Here is a 17,458-nt window from a genome sequence, read left to right as displayed (position 1 = left end):
TGGCTGGAGAGGGGGATGGTCAGGGGGCATACTGATTCAGAGCAACTCTTGGGCATCCTGGGGGCATGAGGCAGCTCTGGGCACCAGATCACAAGGGAAAACTTTCCCTGGTTGAGCTCCTGGGAGAAAGCCCCAGCATAACCACCACCTCTCAATTCCTGGTGCTCCAAGGAGCAAATTGTAATAGGTCTCTATCAAGTATTCTACACATTATTTTCTTTCTGCTTGTCCTCGTTATCTTTAGTAGCTCATGTGGTAGCAACAGTCCAAATATTGACATGCCCATCCCACAGCAATCATTCTGACATGTAAACCCTGTTTAAAAACTTTCCCAACCTGCTTTTTATTCAGTGAGAAACACATATTTAATCCATTGAGCGAGCAATAAACATGCTAATTAAATGTGTTTTCCTGGGGGACAAACAAAAGAGCACCTGAAAGAGAGAAGAGGAGGGAGAAGAATATGAGAAATAACTTCACAAGCTGGACCAGCAACTAAAAGAAATTTGCTTAAAGTGATGATGTCACGGGTGTGCAGCTCAAAAATCAGCATATATTTCCTTCTAATCTCTTTGTAGTGTCAGTGTAATACCCACCACATGTAACATTTTGTAGGTAACATCCTGCCCATGGCACCTCCTTGTAATGCCTGTTTTACTGTGAACTATTTGTCACTGATGATCCCAGTTTTAATTGTGTAACTTTGTACACTGTTTTTTTCTCTTTTCTGTGCCATTTCCTTAAAAAATAATGGAAACATTTATAAAGGTAATAGAAATATTTGCTAACTTGTAGTCTGTTAAAGCTATTTGATGACGTTGGACAAAGCTTTGCAATGTATGATATTTCCCACCTTTTCAATGGAAAAAAATAATTGCAAAAGTGAAAGCCCAAAAGCTTTACACAACCCATTCTTATCTGTTTTGTATGATTCATTCTCATCTGGCATTTCCAAGGTAATGAAGGCTTTTTGGTATAACTGTGAGGTTTTATTCTAGACCATCTCCATTTTAGATAGAAAATATGCTAAAAGTCTCTGTCAAGTAGCTTCACTAAATCTAATTGATGCATATAGTTTAAAAAAAAGTTTGATAGTTCAATTACATATAATTTACTTGGGAAACCAATTTTAACCTAACTTTAAAGGCTATCTAGTGATTCAGGTAAAAGCAATGGGTTTGATCTGCCAACCAACCAGTGAGAAAAGTTCCTTACTTTGAAATTAAAAATATTATAACCTCTCATTATATTCAACCAAAAATCTTACAGTTTGGCATGATGGTATTGCTCTTACAACACCACACTTTGAAGAAGGACTCAAGGAAAGATTTAATTTTATTTCAACTCCTCGTTATAAAAATAAACCACCCCAATGTTGAGGTCTTTCTGTAATTAATTAAATGACCAGTCAGACAAATAAATGCCCCAGACAAGTATTTCTACCAGCTAAGTGGCCATTAAAATGAACCAGATTCTGCTCTCATTCACTTCAAATTTACACAGGCATAACTTAGGGCTGCTCTGCATGCAACTATTGCAACAGTTTAGCTGAAATTGGTTTAAAATCAATTTAATTAAACCCATGTGGACCCACTTCAATAAATTTACAACTGGCATGTATCAATTCAGCTTAAGTCAGAGTTTGTCTATACACGGTTACACCAGTTGTAGGGATGATGTTAAATAGATTTAGTTAAATCAGCACAACTGTGTGTGTAGACACATATCAGTTTAAAATTGGCGTACAGCAGTTTAGCTTACATCTATCATTTACACTATATATTTGCAGTAGGTACTACTACCCGTCTAATTTAAAAATGTAGGGTAAACCAATATAAGCCAGCGTGCATTAACATCAGAGTGTCAACACAGAAAGCTGTACTGGTTTAACTAAGTAGGTTAACATTACCCTGATAGTTAAGCTGGTGCAACCCTGTCTGTAGACCAAGCCTCAGCTACTGATTGGAGTTAAACCAGTGCAGCTTTTGTGTGTAGAGAAGCCCCATTTTGTTCAACTGCAGTCACATCTGCTTTCCTGGTTACAGTGACAGAATGGATCAGCTACAGTTTCGAGAGTCTTTTAAGCAGCCTGGGTCTGATTGCACCCTTGTATCATCTACATCATGTACAAAACAAAAGCAAAGGAAGTGTCACCATGACAATGAGGAATGTAGCATTTAACGTCCACTCTGAACCCACAGGGTGACTGACTGCACAAGTTTGGTGGCACTGGTGAATCATTTCATCTTTAGGTGGTGCAATTAAGAGAGGGAACAGGCCAATCAAATTGCTTGACCTAAATCACAGAATATTGCTTAATTTCCTCTTAAATGTTTTAAAATTTCCTCCCAGGGATGCAGGAAGCTTATATAAGAAAAAATGTCTCTTTCTCATCCACTGACCAGTCCGTGTTAGTTTCATCTAGTTAGCAGCACAGATTATTATTTCAATGAGACCCTGATTTATGGTCTCTAATATAAACAGAAAGTGGGTCTATGCAGAAAAATCATTTCTAAAATGCTATAGCAATGAACATGCACATTTAAAAAAAAAATTCAGTAGGACACACTGTATAATTCTGATGCATGATCAAGTCATTCAGCCTCTATTTTATCGACTGCAGCTGGTAATCATCTTCATCCCTATTACTGAGGTTTTTCTTAGCAGTAAAGTAACACCGTGAAAACAAACCCTCCTAGAAAAAACAGTCCAATCAGCTGTGAAATTCTACCAGTGTACAGAGGACGAATAAAAATTATATTATGTAGCCACTCGAATGCTGAGAAGCTTTACCTGTGGATGACAGCAAAGGACAACTGCAGGACTTTGCCCTTGCCCCAGAGTCTGTTGGTCCACAATGCAGCAGGATGCTCTAGCATTTTATCAATTCTGTCACTTTGCAAGTCTTGAGTGTTTGGAAGGAGGGGTGTCAAAAGGAGACTCCGGACTGTTGTCAGATCACCGTATTTCAGAGCCTGCACCCAGGGCTACTCAAAGCAAGCTAAAGCCTCAAGAGACCAAGATATGTAGCCCATCCACACCTCCTTTCCCTGGTGGGAATTAGATCCCAGAAGGAGTAGGTGAGAAATCAGATAATCCTCCTTTATTTGTACTTAATTAGAACAAACTCAAAGTGGAAAAGCTAATATAGTCAGCTATGGACTATCCACAGAAGTTCAGGGATTTGTTTCTAGCTGGTGACAGATGTCAATTCTCTCTCCTCTATAAACAGAGTTCAGTTTACTATGACATAACATGGGATCTATTTTTGTCACCACTTTATACAAATGTGTTACTCTCGTGATTTCCATTCAGGTCATTCAATGACAGATGCTTTGGCTCAGGCTGTTCATAAAACTACTAGATTCTTTCCCCTCCCTATCGTTCTCCCCACCCCCCGCTCAGTTCAACTCTTGGACAGCTATGACACGGAGCTTGTGTTTGCATTCTATTCTGGTAGGTGTGAGTTATGGTGATACCATTTAAACCAAAGGGCTCAGAAATGCATGTCAAATTAAACCAGTGACTAATCATGGAATTTTGCCTCTCTTTCTGCCTCCAAGCACAAGATTTATATGCTCAGAAATCCTCTTTGCTCTACTCCCTGGGTGCTGATTTGATCTTCCGCCCAGATTTCCTAACATAGTGAGAGCAGATCACCAAACGTGGTCTGTTGTCCCACGGTCACTGAGATCTAAACTTATCTAAGTTTGAAATACAAACAAGGCTCAGACAGAAAAAGCAACGGCAAACGTTCTCCTCATCACTTGCCCCCCTCATCTGTTTCTGCTCAACGCCATGCACTGTCAGCCGCAGACGAGCTCTTTGATTAGCCTGCAGAGAAAGAAGAAGCGTGAGAGACGTCTGAGCCGACGCAAAATTCCATGTGTAAAGACTGTCATCTAGCTCCCACATCTGTCACATGATGGCCAGCCAAGCAGTAGCTCCCCGCAACTGTGGACTTTCCATCCTTCTGCATGAAATGGAAGCAGGAAAAGTAAGCATTCCAAGGCTGATACTAGGTTCAGCTGTTTTCTCATTGAATGAATGCGTTTAATTCACTGCAAATGTACTAAGCTAGCCTGCTAGGCTGGGAGGGCCTAATTTTCTTGGTTGGGCTTTTCTTGAATAGATGGAGGCTCTGATGGGCATTCTTACAAAGGGACCTACAAGTTGATTTGTGCAACCGTTCTAATTGGTCGTTGGATATTAATTTTAATAAATTAGCTTAAAGCATCGTATTATGGACTATGAGTTACTTCCTGGCCTATTGCAAAGCACACTGCAGTACTGTGCTCTCCCAGTACCAAATGCTTAGAGCCGAAGGCTTGATGTGTGATATTTTACTGAAGGTGAAGGAAAATGAGTTTCCTGCACACAAGTCCCTGCTGGCCTGCTCCAGTGATTATTTCAGAGCTATGTTCAAAAGCTACACAAAAGAATCCAAAGCCAGTGTCATTCATCTACAAGTCATCTCACCTACTGGTCTCCAGCATGTCCTGGATTTCATTTATACTTCCTGGTTGCCCCTTTCTTTTGAGAATCTGGAGGACACCCTGGAAGCTGCCAGTTACTTGCAAGTGACTGAGGCTATTGGCCTGTGCAATCAGTACTTGGTTAACAACCTGACCCTGGAAAACTGCTGTTTTTCTGCCAACATTGCCACCAAGTTCTATCTTCCAGACGCTTTGTCAGCGACAGAAAAATACATCATCAGTAATCTCTGGAAACTTTTGGATTTGCATTTCATGGAGCTGCTCTTACTGAACTTCAGATCGTTGATGGCAGTGGTAGAATCCCCTGACGTCCCTATGGTGAACGAATCCTGCCTCCTGAATCTAGTGCTCATCTGGCTGAAGCATGATAAATCCAGGTTGATTCACAAAAGCAACCTATTAGAACATATAAGATTTGGTCTCATCCCAGTGGAAGATCTGAGAAAAGTCTACACTCAGTCAGAAGTGTCTCTCACGACACCTATTAAATGCTTGATCATAAAAGCAATAAACTACCATTCGCTAGTTTTTAAACAGCCCATCCTGCAGGATAAGTATAGCACCCTGAGAAACCAGCAAACGCGCATTATCCTGCTAGGAGGAGGGACTTCCAATGAGGGACTGGTCAGCGATGTGATGGCCTTTGATGTTTACAATCACAAATGGAGAACTCTAACGCAGGTGCAGGACAGAGTACAGAATCACTGCATGTGTGTGATTGGAAACTACCTGTATGTGCTGGGTGGGGAAACAGCAGATTTACAAAGTGACATGAAAAGTACCAGCTTGTCAGTTACAAACAAGGTCCATCGTTATGACCCAAGATTTAACAAGTGGACCCAAATCACAGAAATGCTTGAAAAGAGATGCCAATTTTCTTGTTGCATCCTAGACAACAAGATCTTTGCAATTGGTGGAAGAGGCAAGACTGGATCACTGCATTCATCTGTTGAAGTCTACAACATTAGCAGAGACAGATGGACAAAGGCTACAGAATTGCCATGCAAGATGCATGGCCATGCCAGTACAGTTTGCAAGAACACGATCTACATCTCAGGTGGCAAATACACAGATCAAACCAACACAAGTAAGGATGTGTTCTCTTTGAGCAGCTTAGAAGGACAGTGGAGAAAGCAAGCCTCCATGAGCATTGCTCGATTTGGACACCAGATGGCAACGATCAGAGAGGCCATCTTCACATTTTTAGGACTGTATGAACCATTCTCTGAAATAGAAAGGTATGACCCTGCCCCAAACCAGTGGACTCGCTTAAGGCCATTGGTCTATGACCGATTTTGCTATGGTCTGGCTGTGGTAGAGGAAACGGCACTTCTCATTGGGGGAAAGAAATGGCAAGACTCCCAGGAGGTGCCAACCCAAGACGTGGTGGGTTATGATATAGATAATGACTGCTGGGAACAGATTTGCAAACTTCCCTTCCCTTGGTATGGATTGCAGTGTGCAGTGCTACAACTCTCAGAATTGGCGGAAACTAAGGACATCCAATAATAGTGGAGCCAAACTTCTGAGTCAACTCTTCCAATGGCTGAAGAACAGGACAGCAGGGCAGCCCCACAGGAAAAAAGACAATTGCAACTGCACTAAATGTAACAGAGTTGAGGTTTTGCTTTAGTAAACACCCCCCACAGAGCATATGGACAGGAAATCAGGCACCAGCATGGGAAAAATGTGCTGTGACTTGTATAGCTGAAGGCAGGTTTTGCCAAGGGCAGATATGTCAAGTAGCACATCCTGAAAGGATGATGTCGAGGAATTCCAATGCTGTACTTCCTTGGAAGCATTTAATAGCTGTCTAAAGTCAGATTTTGCAAGGGTTAAAAATGTAATCTCTATTTTTTTTAATTAAAGGTAATTTCCCCAGATGGTAAGTGGTATTGAATTTTATACTATGGCTAAGCAAAATGAAAGGGTAATATATAAAGATCAGAAAATTCTTGCCTGTAATAGCTTTAATAAGTAACATTTAAGGATGGTATTATTTGAGTAAATAGCTAAGTGAGCATGCCTTAGCTAATCAGCAAGAAATTACTGCATGGAGAAGAGGGATTGGATAAAATGTAGCCTTAATTATGGTTATATATTAAACCATTGATTGTTTGATATAGGAACTGAACCGAGAGGGAAAGCGACCTTTCTGTGAAATAGCTTTTGTTATGGCATGCCCTCCAGAGTGGGGCTTTCAAGTGTGCTCTGTACTGGCACGGTACATATTTGCTGTATCAAAACCACACATTAACTGAGGCAGCCAGTTCTGAATGAATATAATTATTATAAGGTACAGTGGAACATGCAACAATAGTTGCTATATCCAGCTGCTTAAGTGAGTACATCCTGCATACTGTGTCCTGCCAGATGACAATCAAGATGATGGTGAAATTCTTTTTAACTATTGAGCCAATACATGAGAGGGAAATGAAGTAATAAAAGCTTGACTTTTATCAAGGACTAAGAAGAAAAGAAAGTTAACTTGACTCTTTTGAAATTCTGTATTAAATGTCTGGCTATTTCAGAGAAAGCAATTGCCTCACTTCATGTTGGCAATGCTGACAGGGTAATACAGAAGGGGTTGGGAGGACATTTTAAGGCACTGTAAAATGTAGTTATGTGACTAGATTCCAGAGTGTGATTAAAGATTTAATTTACTCAAAACAAATTTCATATTCATTTAAAAGCTAAATTTATTTTAGTTCATCTTGCACTGTTCCCTTTCTAGCCTGAAAGTTAATACAGTAAAAATATATCTGTCCAAGAGCACTTAGTATTCTATTAAGAGAAGGCAGCACAACGAATGGGATAAATGTTCTCCTCTCTTTCATGCTAGACTATCTTAAATTGTAATGTTTAATTTTCACCTTTTACAGCATTCAAGCTGACTTTTCTAAAGTAAAGTGCAGGCAGAATAGCTGTTGCATAGCAACGAATCTACATTGTCTAAACTGCCTTAGTTTCAACAAAGAATCAGCTACGTGATGTGCATATACATCCATCAGATATAAAGAATTTTATATGAATATATTTACTTTTGGTCCAGTAAAACAATAACAAGAGTGTAAATGCTTGGAACAATAGTACAATTCATTTCAGGTCAAGCATTTTTTTGTTATGAGAAATATACAAAACCTCACAAATTTAATATACAAGTCAGTACCCATGCAGTAAATAAATGTCCAGTTTATACCAACAGATTCTTCTAAATGATACAAATATTACATTGGATTCAGAATTCCATACAAACATTAATACATGATTTGTCAGCCATGTTGACTTGAATTCGAATTATTTCAAATGGGCTGCAGAAAGGCCACGCCTCTGTACAATTGTGCAAAATCTGCAAAACATTTGCAATCCAAAATGCAATTAAAAAAATCTGAGAACAAATAAACAGAGAGACACTCCTTCTTTCTTGCCTTCATCCCAACAGGAAAGATAACTACCAGTAAGTATCCGAGCTCTTAAAGTTTAAGTACATTCACTGAGCTGTACAGGCAATAATCTAAAGCTGGTTCAGTGAACAACACATGGTAAGGACTACTAATGGGTGCTTTTCCCTTTGCCATGAGTATTATCAAACCATGTCATGACTCTTAATTTCTGCAACAAAATATTAAAAAGCAGCACAAATGTTTTATCATGCTCTGCTCACTTTTCATAAACAATAAGCTGGTAAAGGATAAATACAGTACACGATTCAGGATCTTCTTCCTTCATGCCCATTCCAGGGCATGTGCACAAGTCTAAGTAAATGCTTCATTCCTGTTCCCTGGGTTGTTTCACATGTAGCTGAAATCTTACGTAAGTTTAAAACATTTTCATTGATTTGTGAACTCAACAGAAGCTGGAGACATCCTGTCCTCTTCAAAAGCAAAACAGAGGCTTTTTAGTTGTCACTAGTTTTTCAGAATATATTCTTGACCTTGTTAATATCACATTTTTCCTGCATACAAAATGTTGAATTTAACAGGTTAGGAAACAAGTAGGAGATTAGCTGAAAAATCCTATTTACTCCCTCTCTGCCATGTGGGAGTTGACAAAGTGTTTCAGATTGAAAGCAGTACGTTAGAATCCTTTTCTTTAGCTACCTTTTTTAGAAGAGTTAAACATCCTTAACAAGCATGATCGAAGTCTGATTGCTGTCACTGCAAAAAGCTGCACATGAACCTGATACCATCAGTGCGAAAGCAATCATATTTATAATAATAAAGAATCAACGATAAAATTAAGGGGGGATAACATACAATTTGGTCTTAATTAAAAATACAAACAAAAGAAACTCATTTGCACTGATGATAAACCTGTACTATAGGTCTCTTACAAACCAGCTTTAGAAAGCATGTGATCGTTAATACCTGAACTTTTGATACTTGAACGTGTGTCAGTGATTTTTTTTGTTTGTCCTTATTTCTTTATCTAATTCTTGTCTGTTTTCATCAAAACTCAGTGATAATCAGTGCTTTACCTTGTTGTCTGTCACTTAAGAAAATTCCTAGAGTTTTTCATTAAATATAAAAAAATGTTTTATTTTCCACATAATCAAAATAATACCTGAACTCCAAAACTGTAATGCAACACTGGAATTATATAGTATAAAATTATATTTTTGAAGAGATCAACTGACCTTCAGTCACAAAACCTCGATCCTCTAGAGCTTTCATTCTGAAGCTCGCCATCTTCCAAAATTTACTTTTTTAAATATATTTTTATTTATTAAAAACCATGTTCATTTGTTTTGCACAAGCTAAACACAAGCTGAGCATTGGTAGCATAAAAATATACAAATTCCCATTAAAGACAATGGGATCATGGACCATGTAAGTGTTTACTTAACAGAGCTTAGTAACATTAAAATATAATTTACCAGACCTCCCACATATTAATAGAAAAACTACTTTTGCACTGAGTAAAGGATTGGAATGTAGCAAATTGGACAAAAAAGAAGACACTTATACATGCGTTTCAATGTATGAATGGGTGTGTGCTAAAGACGCTATAAGTGCATCTACTTCAGAAGAGCCATTTACAGGGTCCCTTGGGTTACTGTTTTGACAAATATCCAAGAAGAGATCAAGGTACATTTGTTTCCATTCTTGAAAGTCTTTAGATGTCAAATCTGGATTATCGAGAACCTTATCTATAATGGCTACCTCTCCTTCTCTGGCCTGCAAAAGAAAAAAGAACAGAGAGCGATAAATTACTAGCAAGAGTATCTCATATAAATGTTGAGCAACTTAACAAAAGGGCAAGCACATGGAAGCCACAAAGGCATTAGAAAGAGGGAGGCATAGTGAGCCATTGATTTTAAGCCTCTTGGGGTCTATTTAAAAATGTCATACATGGGTCAGGGTATTGGACATCACCTGGGTTGCAGTGCTTCCCTTCTTATTACCCCTTGATCTGTTATGTAAAAACAAAACCCTTGCTATTTACTGTTAGCTGCTTTAGTTTCTAAGAAAATGTTTCATACTGTGAAGTGCCATCTGTTGACTTTTCTTGATTTCATAAGGAACACTGCGTTAGTGTGTGGGATGCAAACAGATGGCCTGACATCAATCAGTATAGGGAGGCTTTTCAGCTCCTCACCATGACATCTGAGCATGACGTGAAAAATTAATAAATAATATATGGAGATGTACCTATCTCACAGAGCTGGAAGAGACCCTGAAAGGTCATTGAGTCCAGCCCCCAGCCCTCACTAGCAGGACTAAGTACTAATTTTGCTCCAGATCCCTAAGTGGCCTCTTCAAGGGCTGAACTCACAACCCTGGGTTTAGCAGGCTAATGCTCAAACCATGGAGCTATCTATCCCTTCCCCTCAAGGATGTTTTAATTAGATAACTGCTCTTCATTAAAGATCATAACTGCATCTAGTAGGCCAACACTCTGGCCCAGTGCAACTTCCTCCCACCGTAAAGGATATGTCTACACTGATTCGCAGCATGGGTAGACAGGCTTGTGACGAGCAAGCCTGCTAAAGATAGCAATGTAGACCTTGCACTACTGCTGGTGGCTCAGTCTAGCTGCCTGAGTTCAGATCCAGGGGTATAGGCGGGCTTGGGCTTGAGCAGCTAGACTAAACCACAACATCCACACTGCTATATTTAGCATGCTAGGTGGAGCTGAGCTAGCATGAGTCTGTCTACTGGCTCTGGGAATCACACCTCCCAGCTGCAGTGCAGACATACCTATAGAGGCCAGAACCTAGCTGGATCTCCCTTGCAAGTTTAGAGCCAGAATAGCCCACTTGTACCCTATTCCCCTGCTGTCTGAGGTGCACATGGGTGGAGAAGGTGTGTGGCTGCTCTGTGCTATGCTCTTAACAATCCCTGGCTGGTGAAGATCTCTTGAGGGGTCATAGCCAGCAGGTGTAGATCAGAGCAGGCTCCCTTGCAGTCACTGCACTCTACTGCAACCAAGGGCAGCTGGATGCAACAGAATCAAGCCGTAATAATACAATTATCACTGAGGTTTACAGCACGAGGCCTTCCCTGTAGTAGTGATCTGTTCATCAACAACTTCTCCTGTACTGTTTATTCCTACAGGAAGCCTCATGGTCCCCATGGCTAATTTATCTGTTCCATGATAACTGTATACATATGCTAAACCTTTCATCCATTTTGGTGAGGGTGATGGATGTAGTTAAAAAAAAACAGCCAGCTCTGTCTTTGACCTGATACACTTGGAAGAGTCTGGTACCAAGAAGTAGTGCATTTAAAATATTATTAACATGTATAAAGTGATCTTCATGTTCAGAGTGCTTTGCAAACAATAGCTTATTAATGTTCCCCAGAGCACATATTCATTTTGGAGATAGGCAAACTAAGGCAAAGCTGAGACTAGAACATAGGTACTCCTGCTTTCCAGACCTGTGATCATACTACCACACTGTGCTTCCCAGGTGCTGTATTAATAAATCATGGGTATTCTGTACCTCCTTACTACTAGTCAGTGAGCTTGCACGTTCCAGGAGGAAGGACAATCTTGTGATTAAGGCACAGGACAGGATGTAGAAAAAGCTTGGTTCTGTTTCCGGCACTTTCTCAGACTTCCTGTGAGACACTTTGGGAAAGCCACTTGAAAGCCTTACTTTCCCCCTTTAGGTCCCGATTCTGCAAAGAGTTATGTATATGTTTAACCTTACATACTCTGAGTAGTGCTATTCCCTTCAGTGGGACAACATTCACAGTGAGTAAAGTTAAGCCTCTGTGTAAGTCTTTGCAGGATCAGGGCCGTATAGAATGGAAATAGTACTGTTTAAGTGCCTCTCAGGGGATTGGAAGACTTAATTTATTAATGTATGTAAAGCACTCTGAGACGAAAGCTGCTACCAAAGGCCAATGTATTTAGTATCTAGTGGCTTAAAATGTACTAAGTTAAATTTAATATAGATAACTAGGCCTCAAGGAAGATCGAGCATAAGAGTATCTATTGCTTACTGTGCTTTAAAGGAATATCCCTGGTGTTATAATCTGGAATAGCACGCACTGTGATAACTTTGTGTATCAGAGGGGTTAGTGTTAGTGCCTCTGACGAAGTGGGTATACACCCACGAAAGCTCATGCTCCAATACGTCTGTTAGTCTGTAAGGTGCCACAGGACTCTTTGCTGATTTGTGATAACTTTGTGATGATGAAGGGGCTAGAAAGGTGCTTAAAACTTCAAAATACAATTGCACTGTTTTAAATGTAGGGCCATTATTACAATATTTGTGTGTATCATTACGGCCATTTATGTCATAAATCTTTGTACCATCTTCAGGCAGAAAACAAATGTTCAATTATTTTCTAGACAAGCTTAGTAATCATAGAGCAGCAACATTGTAAATAAAATGGCCATTTTCCAAACCATTGACTTTAATGAAGCTTACTCTCTGGTAATGATATAGCATGTTTATCTTGGTATATAAAAATGTCTTGGGAAAAAAGGGGGATTAATACCTCTTTTGAACACTTCAGATCAAACCATGTTTAACTAGATAGGGGAGGAGCTCACAGAGATTGTATCTACTGAGAAATAAAACGGATTTCTCCCCGCCCCCAAGACACTTTCCCTTGGCTTTGAGAACAGCATTTTCCCATGTCTCTCTTTTGTTCTTTTCACACACAAGATTCAGACTGCCCTCCAGCTGAGTACAGTTAATCTTTGAATATAATATAATAAGATTGACTCTTTGGTGGGATTTCCCCAGCCTCTATTATCTCACCTTTAAAGTGCTTTTCAGAATTCGCAGTTGGTGCAGTTTTTCATTGACTACTGGATCGCTACATCTTTTTATAAAAAACTTCTTGTACTCCAGTTTGGAGGAAATCCGGTATTCTCCTAAAGGCGACAGACTGGCCTGCTCCAAGGCTCTGTACAAATCTTGCAAGGAGTCTGCTGGCTTTTCTTCTACTGTTTCAGCTTAAAAAAAACCAGAAAAAAAAACACAAGAGAAAGGAACAGTGTATAATTAACATGGTTATTAAAAACCCATAAAAGCCTCCCTAAAAGCAGTATTTTTAACAAACCCAGAAAGGGATCATTTCACATATAGGGAGAGTATTCCACATCTGCCAAAATCCATCCCCCCAAAAAAGTATTGCAAGTCAAACACTGCCTAAAGCTATTTTTCTCTCTAATTATTGCTTTAGTAAATCACTTCTAGATATGGTACTTTTCAAGAGAAACAAAAGCAAAACTTTTGACAATACAAAGCTTTCTACAAAGCAGAAAAAAAAGATTACAGGGTATAAGTTTACTGTCATAATAGACACTCTAATTACAATTAACCATAATAGTAAATTCATAAGCTATTACAAGAAATGGGAGCAATAGGAACAGCCTACCAAATGAGAAGGAACTTCAGGTGAGAGATCCGACTGAAAAATAATCAGGGGAAGGAGGTTTAACATTGTCTTGCTGTTTTTTTTTCCCCTTTAGGGGCTACAGAAAGGATCTCAAAAACAAAGTAAAAATGTGTTGCAGTTCAGGAGGTGGCATTTCCCCTAGGATTTGGGGTGGGGGGAGACTTTCTGTTTTGCTTCTTCAACTGACATTACATTTTCTCTCTCTTTTGTCCCTATTCATGCACATGTGAAAAAGTAACGTATGGAGTCACTGGTACTATCCTTTGCGCTACAGTAATTTCTAGAGGTTCAGCTTAAATTGGGGCCCTGTTGTGCTAGGAACTGTACAAAGAGTAAGAGCCAGTACGTGACTGCACTTGTAGTCTAAGTAGACCCGACATAAATGGGTGGGAGAAAGGATGAGCTATTAATTTTGCCTCACTGATTCTCCTGCACATATTGTTCTTTTTAAAAAAGATTGCCTGTGAAAGTACTAAAAGATAAGATGGCATTAGAGAGAGGAGACCTCATTTCTTCCCCATCAGTAATGCATGTTTTCCCACCAGAACCTAACCTGCCAATCTCCTCAACCAGCTTCGGAAATAACCACTTGTCGGAGTGAGATGGTCATTCAGACTTAAACACATGCCTGACTTTAAGCACACAAGTTAAGTGCCTTAAATGTGAGCACTCACATGCTTAAGTACTCTGCTGAACTGGGGCTTCAGTCTCCATGTATACTCAGACATTAGCTTTTCTACCAACATTACGGAGCTAACTGGTGCTAATGGTGACAGCAGTTTTCTGGAGGGTAGAGACATGCCAACCACAAACTGGACTGAGATCAACTACTCATTTCACAGAGGCCAAACAAACATCACACAGTATAGTAACTAACTACTCACCTGGGTCAGTTTCAAACAGGGAAGCTAGAGAGAAAAAAAACTGTCTCCCAGAATAATACTTACGTTTATATAACGCCTTACATGCTCAAAGAACTTTACAATCATTAATAGCAGCAGAAATCCTCAAAGACATGCAGTCCTTTGACTCTTCTGTACATTTCTTTAATCTAATAGTAACTTGTAAAGCACACATTTTGTTTTAATTGTCCTATACATGAGGAAGGATTACAGCTCTTCAGCTCAGAAAGAGGTTGTGGCTTTGAAAAGAGCCTTTGGGTTGTTGCATGTTTTTCCCTTAGACCCTCTTACTATATAGTATACTGCTGGGGGACAGTCACTGATTAAATCACATATGTATGTAGGCAACATTTAAAGACAAATCAAAATGACAAGATGCATCATCTTTTCTTTTCTGTTATAAAAACATTGTTAAAATAAAAGGAAAAGACTAAATAAGTGAATACACTGGCTCAAATCCTTTGTGTTCTTGATTTTTCTTGCTTGTTTAGAAATGTCATGAGGCTGCAATTTTTGAATTTCCATGAGACATTATAATGAATAGGAACATTAGTATGGTCCATGTATTCATGTTTGTTTGCATCTTCCAATATGTAATTCTATCGATCTAAGGTGCTATCTAATGGTATCTGAGTGATTTACAAAGAAATCTCAATAAAGCTAGCTAAATCTGACTGCAGATTATTTTGTCTATTTCTCCCTTCCTTTTATCCCTTGTTATATAAAAAGTGCATCTTTCTCCAGTCTGTTTCCTCCAGCGACAATTTTTGTTTCATATGACCATGCTTTCTCATGGTTAGTAGTCATTATGGGAAAACTATGCTGAAGAGATGAGTTTTTATAATTTAGCCTGAAGCTGTCCAGATTCAATGGCATGTTAATCTCTTGTGGCAGGGTGTTCTATGGCCTGGGGCCAGCCATTAAGAAATCTTTCAACCCTATCATGCATTTCACAAGTTACTGAAAATCCCAGTTTTCTGGATGAGCAAGTGAGAGGCAGTCCTTGAAACAGTTTAGGCTTAACCCATTTAGGGTTTTGAATAAGAAGAGCAGTACCTTAAATTCACCTGTAACTCTGCAGTTCCAAAAAGCACAGGTGAAGTATTTGCATCAGTCTGTATTACTAAATAGTCAATCTGCCACTGTCAACATCAACTGAAGTTCTTCAGGGCTGTCACAGTCATGCTAAGAAAAAGAATCATGCAGTAATTGAACCTAGAAGCCATCAATGAATCTGTGAAAGGGCCTGAGGGTAACTCGGGCAAGACAATTTCCATTTGCAGTATCACTATCACCATCTCAATGATTTAAGATAGGGGGAACATCTTGGCTGGATGGAAAATGGTATATTTGGTAGCAGACGCTATGCTGATATTGGCAGCAATGAAGAGTCCAGAAGGCCCCCCGTCTGTACTCCATCCTGACGACTGGCAGACAGATGTACTCAAAGGTGTCAGTCAATTCTTTGAAATATTTCCCCTCTATCCACATACCTCACCTCCATCTTACTTGAGTTTGTCTTCATCCAGGCATTGATATCACTTAGGAACTGGGGTAGTCATCTGCATTTGGGAGTAGGCCTGGGCTTCGGTGTGAAGGATTGAGCAGTGAAGAAAAGAGAGCCAGTGAGGTGTCTTGAGCATTTAGGATTTGCTCTGCATTTAGACTCCTTTGTTAGTAATGTCAGAAACCTTTGCAGAGGCTACATCACCACCTTGTCCCAGTGGAATGCTCCTGCCCCCGGGGAAATGATAAAGAGGAAGCACTGCTTTTAGTGACTGGAGCTGCCCCTCAATCAGCTCCTGTGGGGGAGTGAGACTTTTCACTTAATAACTTCATTTTAAAGCTTTACCCAAATTTGGAAATTCTGGCGAAACCTTTAGCTAACTGGCTAACGTCCACGGCTTTAAAGATGAATTGCAAAAATTTGCCTTTTAACTACCTAAATTTTTCTAAGGTTTCCAAATTTAAAAATATACAAGCTGTGACGGGATGGATTCTCTTTCCCTAGTTATTCCATGACAAAAGGGCAAAGGATGAGGGACAAGAGTGCCAGTTCATGGACAGTTAAATATTAACATGGAGGTCCAAGTCCCAACACATATGTTAGAGAGCTGAAGCCATTTTTCCCCTCTGTGTGTTCCTAAAAGAAAAGTTCCTGAGGGAGGGTAGGCAGAACACCCTCTTCTCCTTCACTTCCTTTCCTGAAGGCAACCACCATCATGGTAACATCCATGTGGTAGCTGTTGTCATGCTGTTGTAGATGTTCGTTGTTTGGTTGCTGTAACTCTATACTAACCCTCTTGAACGGTGTGAATTTGGGTATGAGTGGAAGATTGTCCCCTTCCTCACTCAGTTATCTCCTTTCCCTTCTATTTCTTTTTTGTCTGCATGGTAGGTGTGGTTCTCTGGAACTTTGGTGGGGGCTGGGAGTTTACTCTTGGAATTGGTTCCTATGATTAGAAGCTCCTGATCTCACAGATTGCCCTGCTGTAGGACACCTGTGGCTGACCCCTGCTAGCTGATTCGGGCACACAGGGCTCTGGCTGTGGGGCTGTTAACTGTGGTGTAGACATTTGGGTTCAGGCTGCCGCCCAACCTCTGGGACCCTCCTAACCTCTCAGGGCCCTAGAGCCTGGGCTCCAGCTCGAGGGTCAACACTACACTTAAACAGCCTTTTGGCCTGAGTCCTGGAAGCCTGAATCAGTGGCATGGGCCATCTACAGATTTTTAATTGCATTGTAGATATACCCTAAAGTAAAAGCATCATGATTTGAGATTAAAGTAAGAGTGTCACCCTTTTATTTTTGATCTAAGCAAGCTCATGGTTAAGTGACTGGGTTAGTAATACATCCATATGCCAATGGAAGGCCTCAGTGGGGCTATAGCTGTCTGATATGTTGCACTAGCATTACAGTTTCTTTAAGGAAGAATCAGGCCTCCAGGGATACCTGATTCAGATACAGAACAGATTCTGGAGGAGGGCTTTAGGCCTAGAGGGATTCACAGACTGATTTTTAGAATGGCACCACAAACATTAGGTTGTTATTCATTATTCTGAGTTGGCACTTGAGTCCCAGATTACATTCCTCTAGCCACCTGGCTCCTCTGAAATAATAGTGTTCGGATTTCCATATACTGCTGCAGGGGAGAGTCCCTAATCTGGAACATGGATTGTTATTCCTGGCTGCATCAATTT

General features: G+C 39.9%; 2 protein-coding genes and 1 long non-coding RNA gene across 6 annotated transcripts in view; 2 read left to right on the top strand and 1 right to left on the bottom strand.

Annotated features, from left to right (window-relative positions):
- Positions 1-3,596: 3,596 nt before the first annotated feature.
- Positions 3,597-17,458, top strand: part of LOC115657232 — a 39,411-nt gene continuing 25,549 nt past the window's right edge. The window contains exon 1 of the long non-coding RNA XR_004001927.1: positions 3,597-3,997. This is a non-coding gene — a long non-coding RNA (uncharacterized LOC115657232). The remainder of the gene's footprint in view (positions 3,998-17,458) is intronic.
- Positions 4,179-7,117, top strand: KLHL34 (kelch like family member 34). The gene has a single exon (XM_030574706.1). It carries the CDS (start codon positions 4,251-4,253, stop codon positions 6,003-6,005), a length of 1,755 nt encoding a protein of 584 aa, XP_030430566.1. The 5' UTR covers positions 4,179-4,250; the 3' UTR covers positions 6,006-7,117.
- Positions 7,224-17,458, bottom strand: part of CNKSR2 (connector enhancer of kinase suppressor of Ras 2) — a 370,061-nt gene continuing 359,826 nt past the window's right edge. For all 4 annotated transcript variants that reach the window (XM_030574665.1, XM_030574679.1, XM_030574688.1 and 1 more), the window contains 2 exons: positions 12,715-12,911; positions 7,224-9,673 (listed from right to left, as the gene is read on the bottom strand). In XM_030574665.1, the coding sequence (XP_030430525.1) occupies positions 9,458-9,673; positions 12,715-12,911 (413 nt within the window). In that variant the 3' untranslated portion in view covers positions 7,224-9,457. The remainder of the gene's footprint in view (positions 9,674-12,714; positions 12,912-17,458) is intronic.

The sequence above is a fragment of the Gopherus evgoodei genome, chromosome 1, assembly GCF_007399415.2.
Source record: "Gopherus evgoodei ecotype Sinaloan lineage chromosome 1, rGopEvg1_v1.p, whole genome shotgun sequence".
NCBI lineage: Eukaryota > Metazoa > Chordata > Testudines > Testudinidae > Gopherus > Gopherus evgoodei.
This window is presented reverse-complemented; position numbering and strand designations above follow the sequence as displayed.